The sequence below is a fragment of the Andrographis paniculata genome, unplaced genomic scaffold, assembly GCF_009805555.1.
Source record: "Andrographis paniculata isolate CXL003 unplaced genomic scaffold, ASM980555v1 Contig15END, whole genome shotgun sequence".
NCBI lineage: Eukaryota > Viridiplantae > Streptophyta > Magnoliopsida > Lamiales > Acanthaceae > Andrographis > Andrographis paniculata.
Window position 1 is genome coordinate 157,846 of NW_026137435.1, and position 21,508 is coordinate 179,353.

Below are 21,508 nucleotides of genomic sequence, written 5' to 3' on the forward strand. Positions count from 1 at the left end.
AAACCGTCTCGTGCGTATGCACAATCCTTACATAGTTGAAGAATAAGTGATCGAAGATATTGCAGCTATATCCCTGTACACGGAGTGTTCGTCGTTTCTTATGAAAACAGGGCTGGTTTCCGCAAGCTCATGGAAACTATTACATGTAACAATTTCACCTAATCAAATATAAAATTCCACAATAGGCTTGGCAATTTCACCAAAATGAATTAAGTCAGAAAATGTAAAGAATCGGAACAAGAGTGACAGACAGTGTTCAGGTCTCTTGTATAAAAATGATAATAATGTCAAGAAAGAAAGAATAGCTTTGTGTAGTGTAGTGTAGTGTAGTGTCGGAAGGAGCAACAAATTGTAAATGGTTTATTGTGCATGGCCAAAGGAATTCCTCATCCTCAAAAATAAGAAAAAGTAAGCAAGGAAAGGAAAGGAAAGGATCAAGACTCATCTGAAAATGCAGAAATTTTGCTCAAAGGAAGGAAGCCCTACTCCTACTGCTACATCTCCAATTTCCATCCATCCTTGAGATCACATGGCAACCTGCATACATACAACGACAATGAACTCGATCGGATTAGTGATTGATGATCTATCTATCTATCTATCTATCGAGCAAAGGCAACGGGCAACCCCGACAGAATCATGGAGCATTCAAAAAGAAAGAAGGAAAGGTACGAACCGGCATGTTTGTGTGCTGCCCACAAATACATTTTACTCATCACATCAGAGCTGGCACTGATCATACTTTCAAAATACAACACTTTTCTTATATAAGCTGCAGGGTCCTCTTACGCATTTGCAGTGCTACTTTCTCTGGAATCAAAACTTGTTGATCTAGGATGTTCGGTTTCCCTCATAACTCTGGTATACACAACCTTGAACGGCTGCGAACTGTATGGTTTCTTCAGCATACTTACAGGCATGCGCAGCATCTGCTTCCGGTTCCTTCTACCTCTAACTAAAATGCTAAAGGTTTTCTCATTCTCTGCTTTCCACTGCTGTCTTTGCGCGTGGTAATCGTTAAACTCATGACCTTCTTCAGTTTGTCCACTACTGCGGCTCAACAGGTTAACTGGAAGGGATATGCTGTGATAACCAGAATCGCTGAGTTCTTCCTGATTTCCCGGTTTACTTACATTGGTCTCAGTTAAGTTCTCAATGGCCTCTGATGCTGGAAGATCTATTTCCTTCTTAGATTCATTGCTGCTGTCAAGATCTGCAGGTAAATTCGGCGCCAAATTTAAATTCTCCGAGTTTATAGGATGTTCCCCAGTCTCCAAAACAGGTTTACCAAATGACTCAACCACAGTTGGAGAGGGTAACTCTATAGATTGGCAGCCTGGCCACATTGTGGCCGGGATGAACTCTGGTAAAGTGTTGGTGCGCATGTTGCATTTCCAGGGGAACTGACTGGGATGGAATTGGTTGCCAGTCATTTGAAATGTGCTAGCTGGCATCGACTGGGGCTGCGTATATGGAGGGTATATAAATGGCGGCAATGGGTGAATCAAGTTTGGTGTTTGAGGGGGCGACGGATATGGATGGTGGGGAGAGGTACCCATAGGACTCGGTAACATGGTAGCATGACCTGGATGGATAGCCATATTCATTTGCCAAGGCCCAATTGGTGGAACAGCTCCCGGACCAGACGGGAGAGTAATGTTCAAAGGCAGTGGTCCAACACGCGGAGAAACTAGTGATGGATTGTACGGCGCGGCTGATGCAGATAACTTTTTGTTGGAAACCTCTCTGTAGTCATTCACAGGTTTTGCTTTCAGTTCTTCGCCGCCTTTGTTGGTTTCTGTAGTCTCATCCACTGAATTTTCTCCGGAAGCATCAATCTCTGAGGGATGAACATAATTCGACACATCATCAGTGTCGAGACTTAGCTCATCCATTGGATTGGACACATCATAGCTGGATTCCATAGGTGCAATGTTCTCAGTGATGACCTCTGAGTTATTATTGTTCTCTCCCTGATTAGACTGTATTTCCTCTTTCTGCTCAAGGTTGTCATTTTCTGCATCATGTAGATCGGCTGTGGAATCCATTGATACATCCTCAGTAATAACTTCCTGCTTGTCTTCAGCATTCAATACAACTGACACTGATTTTTCTTTCTCATTGTCTTGCATCTTTATATGTTCTTCGGGTTCATCATTCTGAGGCTGCCTCGCCTGCAACATAGATATGGTACCAGGTGGTGCCAGAGCTACTTCCTTGTACGAGGGAGATTTGCCCAAATTTACAATTGAACCTCTTTTTGCGACTGTTCCAACTTCTTTTGGTGAAACTGATGATTCAGATGGAGGGTGTAATGCCTCACCTTCATTGTTAGCGCTGTCAACCGCCGCATCCACATTGATTGAGTTCACAGACTTCACTCTGTATGCCACTGTTTTCACTACTTTCCGTCCAACTTTGGTTACCAATGATGGATTTTTTGCTACATAATATTCTGTAAATCTTCCGGGAGACATTGCACGCCTCTTCAACACATAGTATTTACCACTTTGATGGTTAGTTTTCTGTCTGGACTGATCCACTTCAGTGACAAAATCTCTTTTTTGATGATTAAGCATCTTGTATCCATGTTGACGGCGCTGTCTTAGACGCCTTCCAAACAAACCAGCTGATCTTGGTCTTTGGACTGGCTGCCATCCATCTTCTCCTTCTGGATGTGCTTCAACTGAGGCATCAATGGAAATGGCAGGGGTTTTAACTACTGATTCTTCGGGCAATGGTTTCTCGGGCTGGACAGGTGTCTCCTTGATAGATTCTTGTAGATTTTCTTTCGACTGAACTGGAAGAGAATAAGATGCATCATTTGATGACTCAGCAGCAGAGTCAGAGACTACTTTGTCATCCTCAGACTCCTCCTTGAAGGCATCTTTTGGGAGCACTTCAGTATCGGAGGTGGCTAGATGGCTTTGAGGAGATTTCACCTTTGCCTGAATTATGTAAAACATTATAAAGGCGTCAGAAAATATGATTATTTTGTAAATAAGTTGAAGCTTCTAGGCATCTTCAGGGGCTAGTGCTACACGAACAAACAACTCGTTTCTTTCTAATGAAAATCCCATTCCATTATGTGTTAGCAACATCAAAGCCTTGAAAATCATAAGTGGAAATAAATCCTCATAGCCTTCTAGTAAGACAATGTGACCAGTGTCTTGCATAAGTAAATAAAAGAAACAAGGAGAACCTTTGCAATGTAATTTCTTCTCTTTGATCCTGCAGCATCTTTGCCTTTAGCATCATGACTTGGATTGATGTAGTCAAGCAAATCTGATACACTGCCAAAAACAACCATCTATAGATTCAGAATAGTTAGAGGCTGAAGAAACTACATGGTAACAGTGGGATGGATGACATATCCCTCTGTATTGCCAAACACCCACAAATTATGCCATCAAAGTGATAAATTAAAACTGTAAACTAATCATTTTCCGTGAAAAGGACCACCAGGAACCTCAGTCTCTAATTATGCCGGCTAAGGATAAAAATGGAGGCTGCAGCAATTAGCCTTTCAAATTGCAACATCACAGAATGCATCAAATTCTAGTTTTACCAGGAAAACTGATGATTTACCTGAGGTGGCCCTTGCTGGCTATAGATGCATCTGGCTTCCGAGTTCCATTTCGAGCAGCTTCTTGCTGCTCAAAAGCTTTCGATTCAAAGTATTCTAGCCATGCAGCGGCATCCTGTGGAATTCATATGTAAGAACAAGGAAACCAAGTAATACTATGGATGCCAAAAATACATGGAAGTTTGATCGATTAGCATAGTCCCAATTATACAAGACATGCAGTATTAGAAAATTAAAATTTATTTATAATTTAAAAAAAAAATAAAAATACTACTATCATTTCTGTTTTACATTTTGAGGAGCAAGAGGGAAAACCTTTTAATCATATACCTGTGTTCGAAGATCATCAGGTCCCAGCTTTGCCCGGAGTATTTGTAAGGTTGTCTGTTCATGCTGAACACTCAAAGGATATGCCTCCATCAATGATAGGGCAATTGCAATGGCATGATAACTAGCAGCTGTCTGAAAAACAGAAAATAATTCAATATCATTTTAGAAGAAAAAGAGGAAGAAGAATTATGCAAGCCGTTTTGTAACTTGCAAAAAATTCATACGAAAAATGAAAAAGATGAACGGAAGAAGCACATTGTTTATTGTCATTAAGTGCAAAACGCTGCTCATAGTTGAGAGTAAAGCTTAGAGGAAACAAAATGGCATTTAAACACGGAAAGACACAAGTGCACAGTCCACTGAACAAGGCAAGTTCATGCATGCTAAATTGCTAATGTAAAAATTGATTTCACAAATATATAACGATTAATGTAAAGTTGTAGTCTGAACCTGAATGTGGTCCGGCCCAAGAAGCCGTTGATTGCACTTCAGAGCTTTATGAAGATATCTTAGAGCAACATGCACATTACCCAACCCTTCCTCCATCATTGCTACATTTATGTATGTTGCAGCAGTGTTTGGATGTGATGGGCCGCATGTCAAATGTAACAGATACAACGCTCGCTTAACATATCTGAACAAAAAAAAAAAGAAAAGGAAAAATTACCTCCCTCCAAAAGAACAATAAAGGGCAAATTGCAAATAATGACTTCATCATTTAAGATGCAACCCTGATCATTTTCAGATAATATATTTATTTTGGGGGAAATTCCTAAGAACCAAAGATTGTATACATACTTGAGAGCCAATTCTGTGTGTTGTAGTCTGTAGTAGAAAACAGCAAGATCCCCATAACTTTTCATGGTATCTGGATGATCAAGACCAAGCTCTCTTTCATTGATATCCAAAGCTTTTTGCTGATATATTGTCGCCTGTACGTAATGAATGAAGTAGACAGGATGCACCGATACTGCATTAGATGTTTGAGAATATAACAAAATTTTGCAGATTCAATCTTCCAAAGAAACAAAAAGGTTGAGCAACCTGATTGAAGTCTCCTGTGTGATATAAAACAACCGCAAGAAGGCTATAAGCACCGGCAGTCATTCGATGATAGGGTCCACACACTGCCACCAACTTTGCCAAGGCCTGACATTATGAGGAAGATAGTATCCAACTCATTGATAAGAAAAGGGTAATTTGGATTTTATTTTATCTTTTATCAACATTGTTGAGGAACAACCTTCCGAAAAAGAAGGAAAGAAAATGCTCTTATGAAATTACAATCAGAATTACATTCATAACAAAAATCTTGCAAGGATTTACTGTCAGCCCTATGAATTACCTTTGTTCCATAGCTAACAGCTTCTTCAAGTTTTCCCTTATCCAGAGCTGTTTTAGAAGATTCCAAGAGTTGCCTTCCATCCGCTGAAGAACAGGCCGCTTGCTATAAGAAATAACAAGTTTATTACATGTGTTCATCTAATAAATGGAAAAGGAAAGGCAGAGTATGCGTTGCACTTATAGTGGAGTTAAAATCACCTTGTGCACTGGTACAAGACTGACTATGTCTTCTTTCCTGAAAGGGCGTTCTGATTTCATATCGAAATCTCTAGGTACAAGCTCAATACCCACCTACGAACATAGGAAAACAATCCTTTATACCATTCTTATGTTTCAAATTCTAGCCAACATGTGGAAAATGAAGCATGTAATAATTTTACTCCCAGCTAATATATGTCGCTAAGAGAATTCAATACCTCCAATATTAATGCTAGATGCATAACCTCTTTCTCCATTAGAATAATACCAGCGCTATTACGACGTGAGTAAAATTACTAAATCTCATTTTCTTCGACTAGAGTTTAAGAAATTAAATTTTAATGATTTGTTGAAGCCTACATACACTCAAAAAACCTACTGACATTGCAAAAGACCTTACTACCTCTATAAATATCTTAATTATTAATAGGCATAGTAACTAGCATATGTGTAGCATTATCAGCTGAGCCTTGTAATTTTCTGAATGTATGTGATACCTCTCACCCTATGTCATATCTATTCTTCTTATCTAGATCACATGGTCGAGATACTAATTTACTATCAAGATTAAGAAGCACATATATTTAACCTGCCGAAACATAAAATCAATGTACCTTATGACATAAGCCACGAAGAATTGCATACTTTCTCACATCTTCATAATTAGAACTATTTAGATGCCAATCATATCTCTTCTTCAGAAACATTTCAAGCCATCTCCATACAATAGAATTCACACCATAAGTTTGATTTGATTCTTCTTTTCCAGGAACTCCAAGCATCAAATTCAGCGCTGCAGCAATTGTTGCTGCCATTTTCTTAGTATTGTCGACTGCAGATATTACTGCCTGAAGAATATGCTTAAAAGCTCGCACTATCATCTCATGGATGCAAAGAGATTGCACGTGAGATAACTTCTCCGAAAGCTTAACCTGTTAAAATTGAGAATTAGGTGGTGCTCAGCAGGTGCATTCAAGTAAGAAAATAAAAGAGGTTTCATTTCCTTCAATAACACTGAAATCATGAGGCTTGCACATACATCAGAATCATGGTTATTTGCTAAGGAAGTAGCATATATCATCTTAAAAAGAAACCATTAGTGAATCGAATTGGCTGTGACAAAGACGCCAATGTTGACAGAATTTTTCAGTGTGTTCTTAGAGCATGCAGGTTTGGGTGTCACCTAAGCCAATAAACGCACCGTCAACCAACATTTCATGGCCTTCATGTGAGGATAAAGTTTTTCTCTAAAATTCATAGCAAGAAAACAACAACAACAACAACAAAAAGAATAATAATAATAACAACGACAACAAAAAACACATGATAAGCAGACAGAAGAGTCAATATCACCATAAGGAACGTACAACTTGTCCAAGAGAACGCATCCGAAGGCCTCTAGTGTGCATGAAATCTGTTAGCGTACGACCATCCACTGGAGAAAGTTCCAAAGAACCAAAATCTGCAACCTGTTTAAAACATGAATGTAGCATGAATTTGAGATTATATTCAGCCATACATATATGTAGAGGGAAAATTTATCATATTACCAGTTTTGGCAGGGCAACTTCAGTATAATACTTTTGGGACAACTCAATTAGTTCACGCACCGACTGTGACATAATGAAAGACAGTAAGCACAGTTTACATTATTAATATACATATTCATGATTAAAATATACTCCGCTACCTTTGCATGGAGTCCAGTGTCTGACTCTTTTAGCCGAGCAAAAGCATCATCAGACAAAAGAGTTTTCAGTGTTTGCTCATTTTCACCTGCACTAGTATCAGGTTGAGATCCAACCATATCAGCCATTGCTATTTTGGCCTCATCCTTCACTTCATCTGCAACAGACTTAAAATTTTCAGGTTGTAGGTCGGTAGTGCCTCCATTTGAGTTCTTCTTTCTATTTTTAAGGGATTTAAGAGGTGTTCCTAGTCCCTCAACCTTCATTTGATTTTTGGTTTTCTCATTAGATGGCTTCTTCTCTTTTTCTGTTTTTTTCTGATCTTGCAAATGTTGTATCCAGCAAGCTCCAAGTTCCCATCTGACAAAAGCATCATTGCGAGATTCTTCTTCCTGAAGTTTTGTGAGACTGTCTTCTAACAATCTCTCAACAAACAAACAGGAAGAATCAAGTTCTTCACAGTCTGATGTATGAGATTGCAAGATTAGCTTATTCTGTTCAGGAGTTGCATTTTCATGAAGAAGCATCCTTAAACTGCAAATACAAGGTCAAACTAAGTGTCAGATATCAGTTAAAAATAAGGTTGTGCTTAGATATTTGGAAGAATACAAAGAAATGGGGCTAAATTTGCCAGAGGAGTATTTCATATGATGTAAATAGATGTTGGATGTGATATTTTGTATAGAAATTTTTTATGTAATATGTTGAATGAAAGATAGGTATTTTATGTGATATATTTAAAAAATGTACTGTTGATTAATAGTATTAAAAGTTATTTGAAAACATGTATAAACAGGGCCTAAATTGCAAGGAATGCCAATATATAAACAATATAAAATATACCATAGAAAAAGTCTATAATAAGTGCAATAACATATGCTTTATTAAGGATAAAAGTGATCCAGGAAGTACAATTTAAAACCACGAAGTTGGAAGGAAACTTAGAATAATGATTGACTTGTTAAAATGGTAGCAGACAATCTGGTATACCTGTTAATATTAAGAGCATTTGCCCCACCATCCGACTGATCTAGAAGCTCTTGAAATTGCAATGAATGATTCACATTCACATTTTGGAGCCCTTGAACCTTCACACTTGCAATATAACCACAATACCTTATGTTCACAACACCTAGGGTGGCAATATCCTGCATCACCATGTGCAAATATCATCAATAAAGTATCTGTCAGAAATGTAGTATCAATTTAATTCCATATCCCCGGGACTTCTTACATGAGCAGCAGTGTTTTCATCAGCTGTAATCCCCTTAAGCAGGTTTCTTTCACCCAGTTTGTTGGCATCTACCCCTATTGCATCTGGTCCATCAATTTTAGTATCAATTTTGCTGCTAGCATTAGAGGCATCCTTGATGACAGCTATGTTCAAGTCCCCAACTTTCTCTGAATAGATAATCTGATTGTTCAAGGCGGAATGAGACAGCTTGGGTGTTCCTTGCACATGCCGCACAGCTGCAATTGCTCTAAAAATAGCAACATCTACAAACAAACTGTGAAGAAGAAAAGCTTTTCTGTCTCGAGCTTGCCTCTCCTCAGTAGTTTTGCACGGCATTGATGCAAGGAACAGAAATTCATTTGCATAAGGAATCAAATCACTTTTACCATCTCTCCCTAAACCACCTCCATTCCCTCCCCAATTTTCATCTTCTGTAGGCAGAGGAGGAAATGTTGAAGGTGATTGTGCAGCTATAGGCGGTATAAGCCATGTGTTGGCTCTGAAGCCGAAAGGAAGATTCCCAAACTGCAGAAAGAAATGGCTTAAGTAGTCAAATATTTTACAGATAACATCTGGATGCTCAGAGATGAATTCAAGGATGTTTAACCATACCTTATTTCTCTCTGTGAATGCTTTCATGAGTTCATCATAAGCCTGAGATTAATTATTTAGATTTGTTAGATTTTAGGATATTAACACTCTTTGAAGCAGATATCTTACACAAGTTTCCTCCACAGTACAAGGAAGGCATGGGTATAAAAATCCTTGGTTAATAGGAAGTTAATTAAAACTGAGAATAAAACAATTCATGTCCTTGTTCCTCTACACAGAGAATACGTAGTAGGCCAAAACTGAAATTGTATAATACCGAACATTTAGTTAAATTCCAAGCAGTTGGGTTCTTGGAACTAACATTATCAAAGGCTCTACTAAGTTGTCTCAAAAGATCAACAAGATTGTGACAAAGGATTTGCTGCTTTCCAGTGCTGTAGAAACCATTTTTGGTAGCTTCGATGGGCACCAATTTACCACTGAACAATTTTACCTGCAAGGAACCAGTGTAACACATTAGATTTTGCCATTTTGCTTTCATCCAAATAATAGCTAAAATGTTCTTACTTCAAGAGTGAAAAGATGATCGGCTCCCAAAACTTCATAGTCACTTTTCTTCGTTGCTCTCCTTATAACTAATCCAAGACCACCAAATAGTTTAGGAGTATATGCACGTATCATAAATCACTTATAATGGAGAAATTCTATAACAGAAAGAAACTGTTTCTGTTAGTGAATATTAATATGAAAAGCCTTTTTGCAATACATATAAGTTACTCCAATGCTTAAGGAGTGAACCTATAGTAGAAATTATGATTCTCCATTTCCATAAACATAAAGAAGATAACATCAACTGCAAACAGCAACATTATAAGCCATTTCCTCAACATCTGACAAGCATTAGCTTAAACACAATCAATAAATCAATTCCAACATATTACCAAACAAACTGTGCCTAAAAGTGTATATAGATATATATATATATATGAAATAATTTCACACCCATCCCATAAAATGCATCAAAGATGGGAGGCGTGACCTGGAATGGGAATCTGAGATAGCATGAAGCAAACATAACCATGTGCACTTAACCAAACTAAATAAAATGCAATAGCAATACTTTAACGCATGAGAACTGCACAATTGGCCTATCTCATTTTTTTAATACTCATCTTGGTCGTTAATCTGAAATTTTTGTTCCAAAGATCCTCCACAAGCACTACTACACTTATAAAACAAATTATAATTTAGACTACATCACAGCTCCTATTGAAATTCAAAATTCCACTATACGTTATTATAGGAATTATCCACAAACTTGATGACCTAAATGAGTGCATGCATATCTAATAAGACAAAGATCGTCTTAACAACATGCTATGATTTCAACTAGGTGACCGCATGATCAATTTCACGTAAACATATCATACCTTTTCATCATGAATCAAGACTTAGGAAAGCAACGAAAATTTAACCAAATCATGATGATGATCTTCGTGAATGCATTTTTAAACATTCTGGCACAAAAAATACCAAACAGTGAGTGAAGCGCAAGAGACTTACATTGCAGAGGAGGAGCGAGATGCGTGAGAGAAAAGAACTCGTAAAAACTCCCCAACTTGGGAGAAGTATTGTTCAACTCTCCTCCTCCGTCAATCGCCACGGGAGATGGCTCTTTCGTCTCTCTATCCGCCGCCCCATGTGATGGCGGTGGAGACGAATGCTCTTTGCTACTCTTCGCGCGAGGAGACTTGCTCGATTTCTTGGAATTCTTGATATCCTGCGCCCCTCGCCCATCCTTGCTGACGTCACCGACCTTCGTGGTGGCGGGGGCGGAAGAAGCAGAAGAAGAATCCTTGCTCGCCGGAGGGCCAAACGACGTCGTGCAGGCCACGATATCGAGCAGGCGTCTCACGTGCGCCGCAGAGCTCTCGTCATCGTAGTCCTCTGTACACACGCGCGCACGATGATTAATCAGACTATTGTCTAATGGTAAAACTAAAATATACTGTATATAGTACTCCCTTATTTCTTATTGTCAATTTTTTTTATAAATTCTCTTTTTTCTATATACATATATATATTTTTTTAAAAATTTATAATTTTTTAAATAAAAGATTAATATATTACATATATTTATTTTTTTTATATTATTTCTACAATTTATCTTTATCGTATTGTATATTAAAAATATTAAAAACACAAAACAAATATATATAGCGTTCTTCTACCTTCCACGAGCGTTAGGGTGCAAGGCTTCAGTGCGGAGACGTCCACCGTATCTTTTAAACGTGGGCCCCTAACCTGTCCAGGGTAAAATGGGTAATGCAAATTATTTATTAGCATTTCATTCAAAAAAAAAAATCTCAAATATTAATTAGTGTTCCAATTAATAATAATAATAATAATATCTTACCTCGTGAGATAAGGAGAAATTGGTAATATGACATGTAGCAACATTCACCAATAGTAAACGACGAATATCAATAATTCGGTCCGTAGATATTCCCTGCATTCAAAATTTATATAGATATAGTTTTTTTAAAAAAATAAAAAATAAAAATAATAATTTTAAGTCCGTATCAAGGCCGCACAATGTCTTACAATTGCCGCCACAATTCTTATAAAACACACAATTCAATGTCTTAACGTGTTTTATACATTTGTCAGAATTGTTTGATAGAAAATACAACCATTCAACGTAATTACCATTAATTACCTGAATTTCAATAAAATGCAACAAATATATTTTTATATATATTTCTAATTAATACTACGCTCGTTCTCCTGATTTTTCATGACCGTTGAAGAGCAAAAAATAAAATAAAATTCTATTTATATAGTACTTAAAAATTCGTACAAATAATTGTCGACCTCAATATTAGAAAAAAAAGTCCTCCGCATTTGTTTCATGTTGTTTCTTCTCATATCATTCAATCAATGAAGTATACGGCTCTATTTATATACATATATTTTTTCACTTTTTTTATTAAATAATATCCTAGTATTAAATATTTTTTTATAAAATATTACAATATTAGAAATAATGTTTTATTATTTTAAAATTTTAAATTTTCTATCTAAATAGAATTTAATATTACGAGAGACAGACATATATATGTGCATATAAAATTACAGTGTTAAACAAACCTTGAGTATAACGTAAGTGTCGTCGGGGAGGTTAATTTTAACATCCATCACTACTGGAAGGACTGCAAATGTAAATAAATAATATACGATTTAATTAGGTTCATTGAAAATAAATTAATAAATATAGATGTATTACAGATAGGAAAAGGCAAATGTACCCTTATCTTCCTTCTTCTTCCGGTCACCCTTCGCCTTACCACGGCCAGTCTTCGGTGCCATTTTCGAACAGGAAGAGCTTCGAATATTGATTTTTCTCAAATAAGATATCGATATCTATTCTGCTTTCGAAGCATCAGATAATCAATTCGTGATGAAAAAATTGTGAATAATCAGATATCGTGTATCAATCCATGTGCCATAGCATTCGAAAAACTGGAATTAATGAAGTTGAATTGAATGTTTTCCAGATAACGAACTACGAGAATATTCTGACGCAGAAGCAGCCTCAGAGCGACAGAATTGACAGATTGACGAATCTTATTTAATGTCGCATTAAATACTTCTAACAAAGCAGGAACTGAGTGAAACCAATACTCACCAACAATTAAGCAATTAAGCAGATAACCAAGCAGCTCCAGCTGGTTGTACCCTGCGCAGCAGAAGCAGTACTGCGAATCTCCTCTCAGATATCTAGAAAACGGAATGAAGGTTTATGTGAGGTTTTTGTTCAGAGCGGATAAGAGTGCGCCATATAAGGAAGGAGGAGTCGAGACTTATCGATTGGGAGAAGGAGAATGGGAGAAGCAAAAGAGAAAGAGATATAGAGAGGGGGGGGTGGGGGTGGGGGTGGGGTTGGGTGGGGTGGGGTGGGTGGTGATGGTGGTGGTGGGGTGTGATAAGGAAGGAAGGGCTGAGATTTAATGGCCAGAATTGAACAATGGCAGCTTCTGCCCAGCGGCAAACTGCTGCAGTGATTATCATCATTTTTATCATTTTCTTTTTCACGCTGAATTTTGCCCAAATTCTTTACTAGGTATTTCATATTGTTTGTTATATTTTATTTTAATAATAATAATTTAAATATAATATTTTATAAAAATAATATATATCTTTGTATATTATACTTTTTCTATCCATCAATAGGTGGAATATAAATTTTAATAAATATCGTATTATATTAGCTAATTATGATTTAAAATAAAAATATTTTGCTAAGTATATAAATGAATTAGTGAATTGAGATAAAAAAAAATAAAAATATATTTAACCCAATCATATAAAATATTGATTAAAAAAAAGGTATATAGAAATATTAAGTAGTTTTAATAATATAATTATTTTAGAGTGCCTTTGGTTGTATTTTCATTATCTCATATTACACTTTTTTTTATTATTATTATGTAGAATCTGTAGTCGCTATCCGAAAGTGAATCGACAGGAAAGTCACACTAGGCAATCTTACGGTCACAAATCCAACTTCTATACCACCAAGTCATCTCTTTAGGGACTAAAATAGTTTATAGTTCATAGTTTATGTGAGCTCCACTTATTACTCATCTATTTTATATTTATTTTTATTTATCAAAATATCATAATACATTTCACATTTTACTCCACTAAATCTATGATATTTTAGACTTTTTTTCGTTTTACACATATTGACTTACAGTATAGAATTATTTTTCTTAATTTACAATAGAAATTTTATAAGACAATGTAGGTGTGATGGATAAAGTAAATAGTATATGGGCTACATTTGCTTTAAGTTTTCATTGATAAAAAATAAAAGTATATTTATCAATAATAATAATAATAATAAAATATTATTTTATTTTATAATATATCACATCAAATTATTATACAAACTTAAAATATAATTACACATATATTAATATACCGTAATTTTTTTAATTATGCACGAGTTATTTTTTATTTTTTGTATTATTTAAAAATATATTATTTTTTATAAAATAACATACATATTAATAACAATTTACTAAGATATAAATTTAAAAATCTATAATATACATATTTAGTTTCTTTTTCTTTTTTTTTTATCAAATATATCAATAAAATTTGGCTCAATTTACATAGATATTACTTTTTTCATTCTTCAAATTTAATTTTTTTTTTTTAATATTAAAGACACTACAAAATAAAAAATAAAATTTTTTGAATCACTACAAAAAATTAATCACAACTGACAAATTTTTCATCGCAATTTTCAATTACAAGGGAATATACGGCCAAATGAAAGTTATAGTAAATATTGTGTAGTAATTTTGAAATGACAATTAAGATTTTCTGTGCGGTTCAGTAGCAATATTTTTCTACGGAATTTTTTTACAAAATATTACTAATAATCACCCAAAAATATCAAATCAAACACTTATTTTTTATTTTTTATATTATACTAAAAATTAATTTTACATTCAAAACATCACATCAACACCTATTTATATCACATTATACAACTATTCAAATTCAAAATTTTTACTATTCAAATCTCAACTCAAAATCCAAATCCCCAAACAAACACACCCTTTTAGAAAAAATATTTGTTGCTAATTGAAAAAATAATAAGGTAAATAGATAAATTAATAATTAAATAAATTTTTATTTATTAAAGTATATATAATAAAATCATAGGTATATAAAATTATTCATTATAAATAATTATACATAAATTAAGTGGACAAAAAATATAAATTGTGATATAATTATTTTCGACAAAAAGAATACTGAGTTTGTTCATCCAACCAATTTTTTCTTTAATATAATTTTTAATATATATAATATTTATATTTTATTTTCTTAAAAATCAATAATTTAAGCTAAAAATATTATTTTTTATATTATCGACATAATTCTATATATTTCACATAAATATATATATACATATAAAAGACTAAAAGATTAATAAATAAACCCATAAAATAAATATATAAATATATATATGTATAAAAGACTAAAAGATTAATAAATAAACCCATAAAATAAATATCTAAATATTTTATTATATTAGTATAAATTCATAGGTATGTGTATGTAATATGTATGCATGGAGCTTCGGATGAGCGGCTGGCAGATGGATGGCAGATCCAAACACTGGGACCACCCTAGCCTAGCTAGTTACCAATTTTATTGTTTTTAATAAAAATAAAAACAAACTATGTAGTGTTATTCTTATTAATTATTAATTATTAAATTTTCAACTAAAAAAAAAAAAAAGTGGCTAGTATCGTATTGATTTGATAATAATTCCGCGTGATGCTTATTTAATAACACTAGTCAGAAAAATGAGGTAGGTAAGTAAATTGATTATTATATATAAAAAAATTATTAAATAATTGAGAAAATGATTGGATAAGTAGAAAAAGTAGAAAAAAAAAAAAGGTTATTATTTATAAAAATATGGATAATAAAGTTACGAGTGAATAAAGTTGTTTATGATAAATAGACCTACATACCTTTAACGGACAATTTAAAAAATTATATAATTATACGGGAAGAAGGGAGTATTATTTATGTAATTTTAGTTTAATAGACAAAATTTACAAAATTTTAAAATAAAACATATACTAAAAACTTCCTTTTTTTTTTTTAAATGACAACAATCCAATTATTGTATAGTTTCTGGTAGTTGTGCAATTTTTTTAGCATGAGAAACAAAATTGGAGATAAAATTTTGTACTGCATTATGGATTTCATAAATAGACAATTCCAAAAACATTTTCAACTCTTCTATGAAAGACAAAAATATATATAATATGTTGAACTACGAACATAAAAATGTTATATTATATATTTGAAAATGTTTTTACAATAATTGATATATAATACGATATAGAACTGAATAATTATATATATATATATAATAATTTACTATGTTCTAAAGTTTTTCAACGGTAGTTTTCATTCATAACGGATTGAATTTCATCGGATCGTTCTTCAATATGATCCAAATCATTGTAAAATTCTAATTTTGAATATTTTTTTCTTCAATTGAGTAGTATTGAGAGAAAAACGATAGAATTCTTTTTGTGTGTACGTAAAATGATTCTCTTCTCATAGAAAAAAATAATTTTTATAACTAAATATATTTCATATTTAGAAAGATTAAATTAGACACACAAATAGCATAAAATCGTTGTCTTAATTAACATTTTAAACAAAACAATATTTTTGGCCATTAATTAAATTTTGATTGTTGATCCATATTTGGATTCAATAGTCTAAATACAATGAACACAATATTGAATATAGAATTTAGCATCATACCCGGATTGATAACATACCGTTTTTATTTATAAATTTGAATTGCAACAATAATTTTTCTTAAGCGCATGACATCTACCATACATATTGAAAATTGAAATGATCTACCAATTTTGGTTGTCATTTTACAATTTACATTTTATTTAAACTATTGCTATTCTATATAATGTTTAAATAAATATTTGCCACATTTCTCTCATATTGTGTTTTTATAATTTGTGGGATTTTTATTGTTAATTATCTAAAGTTATGAAAGTATTATGAGGAAATGTGAAGTTGTTAAGATGAAGTAGATTTTATTATGTTTTAAATAATTTATAAGAGGAATAATGCATTTTTACTGTAAAATGTGTTTAAATTTTTTATAAAATATTTTTTTAATAAAGTATTTAAAAAATAATAAAAATTTATATTTCACTCAAATGAACTTGGATCATTAGTGACCTAAAGTCAAGTCGGCGTGTCTGTTTTATAGGTTTGAGAGTTGTGTTTGATGTTTCCTATAATAAAATTATATATTAAAATAATTTTATTTTTTTGTTTTAGTGTAAATTTAATTTAACAAGCTTTTTTTATTTTTTTATTGTTCTCTTCTACATAATATATATCTCTTGCCTCTTTTTATTAGGCATAATTAATCACCTCAATATTTCACTATCTTGTCATTCATATTAGTAAAATATTCCAACATTCGCTTACTTGCCATCCATACAATTTTTCATAAATTGTAATTAACTTCATTTTTTATTTAATTTTAATGTAAATAATATATTCATTTTTAAATTATAAGAAAAAAATTTCATTATTCTTTACTTAAGCTTATTTGCTTCTCAAATGCAAATACATAGAAATTTTTCCTTCCACGCAATATTTTCCTTTAGAAACATTTTATTTTTAAAAAAATAATATTAATAAATTATGGTTATTATCATTATTATTATTATTATTATTTTCAATAAAACTCATGGACGAGTATTATTTTCCTCCTTTGTAAAATTTAAAATATAAAAAAAAAATTTAAATCAATTAGTATTTTTTTTTTCATGACGTGATAACCCGCAAGTGCACACTGCGTAAACCCCCAGCCGAAACCTAATACCCTGTAAACCAGGCCCCACGGAAAAGTCACACTAGGCGAACCATGTATAGCAGGTGACCAGAGGTGTCGAGAGTTTGAATCCATGACCTCACGAATCACAAGTCCAACCCTAACACCTTCAGGTCATCCCTTATGGGACAATTAGTGTTTACTTTTGGCATTTAGTGAAGTGAAAGCATAAAAAATTAGGCTACTAATGTTAGACCAATTTTATTATATAGTTTGTGAAATTTCTAGGGTTAGATAACCCACATTTGTATGTATATACACATGAAAATGATGCCCTCAGGATAATACCATTTTGCACCACTCATTATGTATACATATACATGTATATATATATATATATATTATTGATTATTTTTGCAAGTAAATGAATTTTAAAAATAGTCAATTGTCAATAATATATGTATATACATATATATGCGTGCGTGTAGACAAATATTGAATGGGCTTCAAAAGGACAAATTTTATGTGAAATGAACTTGAATTTCTTTGCATCGATTGTGATCTTTATAGTTCCACGCATTTTTTATTTTTATTTTATAAACATATAATTACAAAGAGCAAAAAAATTAAATAGGTACAAGTGTGTTCATTTGTATTGGTTACACACACAATTAAAATTATTTTTCTCAAATCATATATTATAAAATAAAATAATTTTCACATAATTTTATTTACAGATTTCTTTATATATGTATATATATAGTCATTGTCGTTGATGGCAATATCTATATTGATCTTTAATTTGTTGGTATTCTTTGATTTTAAAAGTATGCTCGGTAAACTTGTGTGGATATATATATATATATATGCATATATATTGATAATTTTAGATAAAATAGTTATTGCATGTAGTATTTTATATGAAGTATAGGTGTTAGATGTAATATTTTGTACTAATTTTGTAGTATGTACTTTTATTATATTTTATATATATATAAACATAAATAAATTTTTCATATAAAATATCGGATTTTTTTGCCCAATAATACTTTTATTGATATGCTTTTTAATATATATTTTATTTTTCTCACAAAAATTAGTATTTAATATAAAATATTATTATTTATATTATCGACACAATTCTGCATATTTTACGTACAAAATACTTCAAATTAAAATACTAACTAAACAAACTCCTATCTAATATTGATTTTATCTAAAAATTGATATTAAAATAAAAAAAACAAAATCACAAAATGGTAAGTGCACAGGAAAATGTTGAGCTTGTATCAAGGCATTTTTCAATATTTTAAAATATAATATGTATGTATATATATATATATTGCAAAAATAAATTACATAAGACTTCTAACAAAAGATTATTTAATTACATGCTCTATATATTGTAAAAACAGAAACAATAATGCAAATGCGCTTTTTTACTAATTTAAATCCATGTAGAATCATCTAACAATATGTTTAAATAAATGTATCTTTTTTAGTGATCAATAATGACACTCTAATAATTTATTGTAACACATTCTTAAAAGTGAAATAATACTATACTTTTCAAACTTATGCTATTATTTTTAATTTGAAATGTTTCAAACTTTAACAATTATTTTGTATTCGTATAATATATATATATATATAATTACACCTTACATATTCTTATAACAATAATATCAATATAATTTAATTATATTATAAAATAAAATTGTTCATTCATCACTCTATTACTACATACACATAAAATAATAAAATTTTAAAATTTACATACCAAAAATAAATAAATTATTATTATTATTATTATTATTATTTGTTGATGTAATTTTTCAACAAAAATAAAGTAAAATTCAAAGATATAGAAAATATCCTTAAACTTGATTAATTAGTGCCTGAGATTAGGAATCTCTAAACACTGTACGGTACAGAAAATAAACTGGAAAATAAAAGACTGAAATTTAAAGTGGTGATCCCCAAATCTGACTTTGCTTTTTTGAAGTTGATTGAAGATGCCTTGCCAAATGATGATCCAAACTTTAAATATTCCCTGGGAAACCATACTGAAAACCGTCACCCGAACGGTTACAACGTCTCCTTCTCAACCGTCTTCCAACCTTTCTCATGCTGACACGTGTCCCCAGCAGACCAAAATTCCCTATATTTCACTCCTTGAGCCGACCACAAACCTTCCGCTCTTTTGGCCCGACTTCGTCCTTCGTCCGACCTACTTCTTCGCCCGACCCCACTTGGGCCGACCTCCATATCAACCGCCCCCTGTCTTTGATCAAAGGCTTCCGCGTTTGTCCGACTCCGCCTTCTATCCGACCTACAATTTACCCGACCTGCGGATATCCCATCTCGACGACTTTCCGTCTCGAGGACCTCCCGACTTGAAAACCTTCCGACTCATCGTCTTTCCGTCTTGCGGACCTCCCGACCTGAAAACCTTCCGACTTGAGGTCTTTCCGTCTTGCGGACCTCCCGACCTGAAAACCTTCCGACTTGAGGTCTTTCCATCTTGCGGACCTCCCGACCTGAAGACCTTCCGACTTGAGGTCTTTCCGTCTTGCGGACCTCCCGACCTGAAGACCTTCCGACTTGAGGTCTTTCCGTCTTGCGGACCTCCCGACCTGAAGACCTTCCGACTTGAGGTCTTTCCATCTTGAGGGCCTCCCGACCTGAAGACCTTCCGACCTGAGGTCTTTCCGTCCTGAGGACCTACCGACCTAAGAACCTTCCGTCCTGAGGTCTTTCCGTCCTGAGGACCTACCGACCTAAGAACCTTCCGACCTATATTTTCCTTAGAAATAAATAAATAAATTTATTTTCCTTGATTTCCTCACGGTGTCCTTCAGCCAGTTCAATCAACCCTATTGCCAGGCCCATTCTTCTTTTTACCTTGGGCTTTTAACCTAATTCTAAATTTCGTACGTAACAACTTGCCCGCCGCCAAGGGACTTTCAAACGCCATTTAACAATCAATGTTTGGAAGTTCATAAATCACTACCCTCTTGAAAAACTCCCTTAGCAACTGCACCAGTTACTGCAACACTCCTGATAAACTTCCTTCTTCGTAATACAAGCCTGTGTGAATCACAATCCCAAAACATTCTAACTATGGCGAATCAATACATGCCTGCCCTTCCTTTCGACGGAACCCTTCCAGAAGGTCCATTTTCAGCCTCGAAAGTACTAACTCCGACGATCCGTCCATATTGCACTACTCCTGAAGATTCAAATCGGATGAGGGAAGTTTTGGAATCTCGCAACGCCCTGACTATCAACAATCCCAACTACCAAGCAGTTCGCATCCGGGACAGCATCAAGACCCATCTCACAGACCCAAAAGATCTGTATCGCGCTTGGTATCGACGGGTAGCAGAACACTTCCAGACCCAATGGCGTTTGCAAAAAATCGACCAAGCAATATTGCTGTCCACCATGCCTATCAACCTGCATGAGAAGGTGTTGTTGGCCATGTCTGCCTTCTGGAATGCGGAAAATGGGACTTTCCTCTTCCCATCAGGCCCCTTTGGCCCAACTCTTATGGACGTGGCCATGATCGCACATCTCCCAGTCGTGGGTGAAGACCCTGTAATGGGAGCCCTAGATGGGCAGGAGCCATCAGAAGACCATCCGGGATGGTCTTTACAAGGTGTGAAGGAATGGGGTTGGACAAAGTTCGCAACCGACCAGCAAGGGGCTCCAGGGACCCCTGTAACCGACCGGGAGCATACTGCCTTTATCCTGTTCTGGCTTTGTAGGTACGTCATTGTTTCCCCTTCCAAAAGTGTCCTTCCTTCTCACCTCGACCTGGCCATTCATATTGCGTCAGGTCGGTTCTTCTCCCTTGGTACTCTATTTTTAGCCAATCTGTTCGAAGGACTCACCAGGGTTAGCCTTCGTTTAACAGATAACGATAATAGGAAATTAGACACTGCCGCGTCGGGTCCGTTTTGGTTTTTAGAACTTTGGTTCCGTCTTTACTTCCCCAACGCGTTTAACTTAGGATCTCCGCCCACTATGCCAACATCTGAAAAACATTTAGGATTAGTCCTCAACCGACTCTGCTCAGGACGCAATAAACTCCAATCTTCCGATCCAATAATAACCGCCATTTTAACAGATACCCGCAGTAACTCTCGATTTTCTAT

The 21,508-nt window shown here is 33.9% G+C and overlaps 1 protein-coding gene and 1 long non-coding RNA gene across 3 annotated transcripts; both read right to left on the reverse strand.

The window, feature by feature from the left end:
- Positions 1-165: 165 nt before the first annotated feature.
- On the reverse strand, positions 166-12,821 carry LOC127262091 (protein REDUCED CHLOROPLAST COVERAGE 1). Of its 2 annotated transcripts, none has more exons than XM_051290615.1 (25): positions 12,621-12,821; positions 12,241-12,317; positions 12,083-12,144; positions 11,349-11,441; positions 11,164-11,236; positions 10,496-10,879; positions 9,500-9,567; positions 9,294-9,425; positions 8,993-9,034; positions 8,381-8,905; positions 8,137-8,294; positions 7,149-7,680; positions 7,009-7,071; positions 6,826-6,927; positions 6,073-6,390; positions 5,459-5,551; positions 5,262-5,363; positions 4,961-5,065; positions 4,715-4,848; positions 4,367-4,550; positions 3,917-4,048; positions 3,589-3,701; positions 3,203-3,293; positions 677-2,948; positions 166-537 (listed from the first exon to the last, which is right to left on the reverse strand). In XM_051290615.1, the coding sequence occupies exons 2-24, from the start codon at positions 12,299-12,301 to the stop codon at positions 786-788; spliced, it is 5,730 nt and encodes a 1,909-aa protein (XP_051146572.1). In that variant the 5' UTR covers positions 12,302-12,317; positions 12,621-12,821; the 3' UTR covers positions 166-537; positions 677-785. The 2 variants fall into 2 exon arrangements, with proteins under 2 accessions (XP_051146572.1, XP_051146563.1); XM_051290606.1 differs by having other exon boundaries at positions 12,241-12,360.
- A 6,692-nt stretch (positions 12,822-19,513) lies between these two features.
- LOC127260297 (uncharacterized) lies at positions 19,514-20,133 on the reverse strand. Its single transcript, XR_007840694.1, has 3 exons — positions 20,041-20,133; positions 19,881-19,976; positions 19,514-19,784 (listed from the first exon to the last, which is right to left on the reverse strand). It is a non-coding gene; the product is annotated as an uncharacterized LOC127260297 (long non-coding RNA).
- Positions 20,134-21,508: the final 1,375 nt, after the last annotated feature.

Coding starts and splice junctions, on each gene's coding strand:
- LOC127262091 (XM_051290615.1), bottom strand. CDS start 12,301: ATGGCACCGAAGACTGGCCGTGGTAAGGCGAAGGGTGACCGGAAGAAG. Junction 9,035..9,293: donor TTAGTAGAGCCTTTGATAAT/GTTAGTTCCAAG, acceptor AATTAATCTCAG/GCTTATGATGAACTCATGAA. Junction 7,681..8,136: donor AATGCTCTTAATATTAACAG/GTATACCAGATT, acceptor TTGTATTTGCAG/TTTAAGGATGCTTCTTCATG.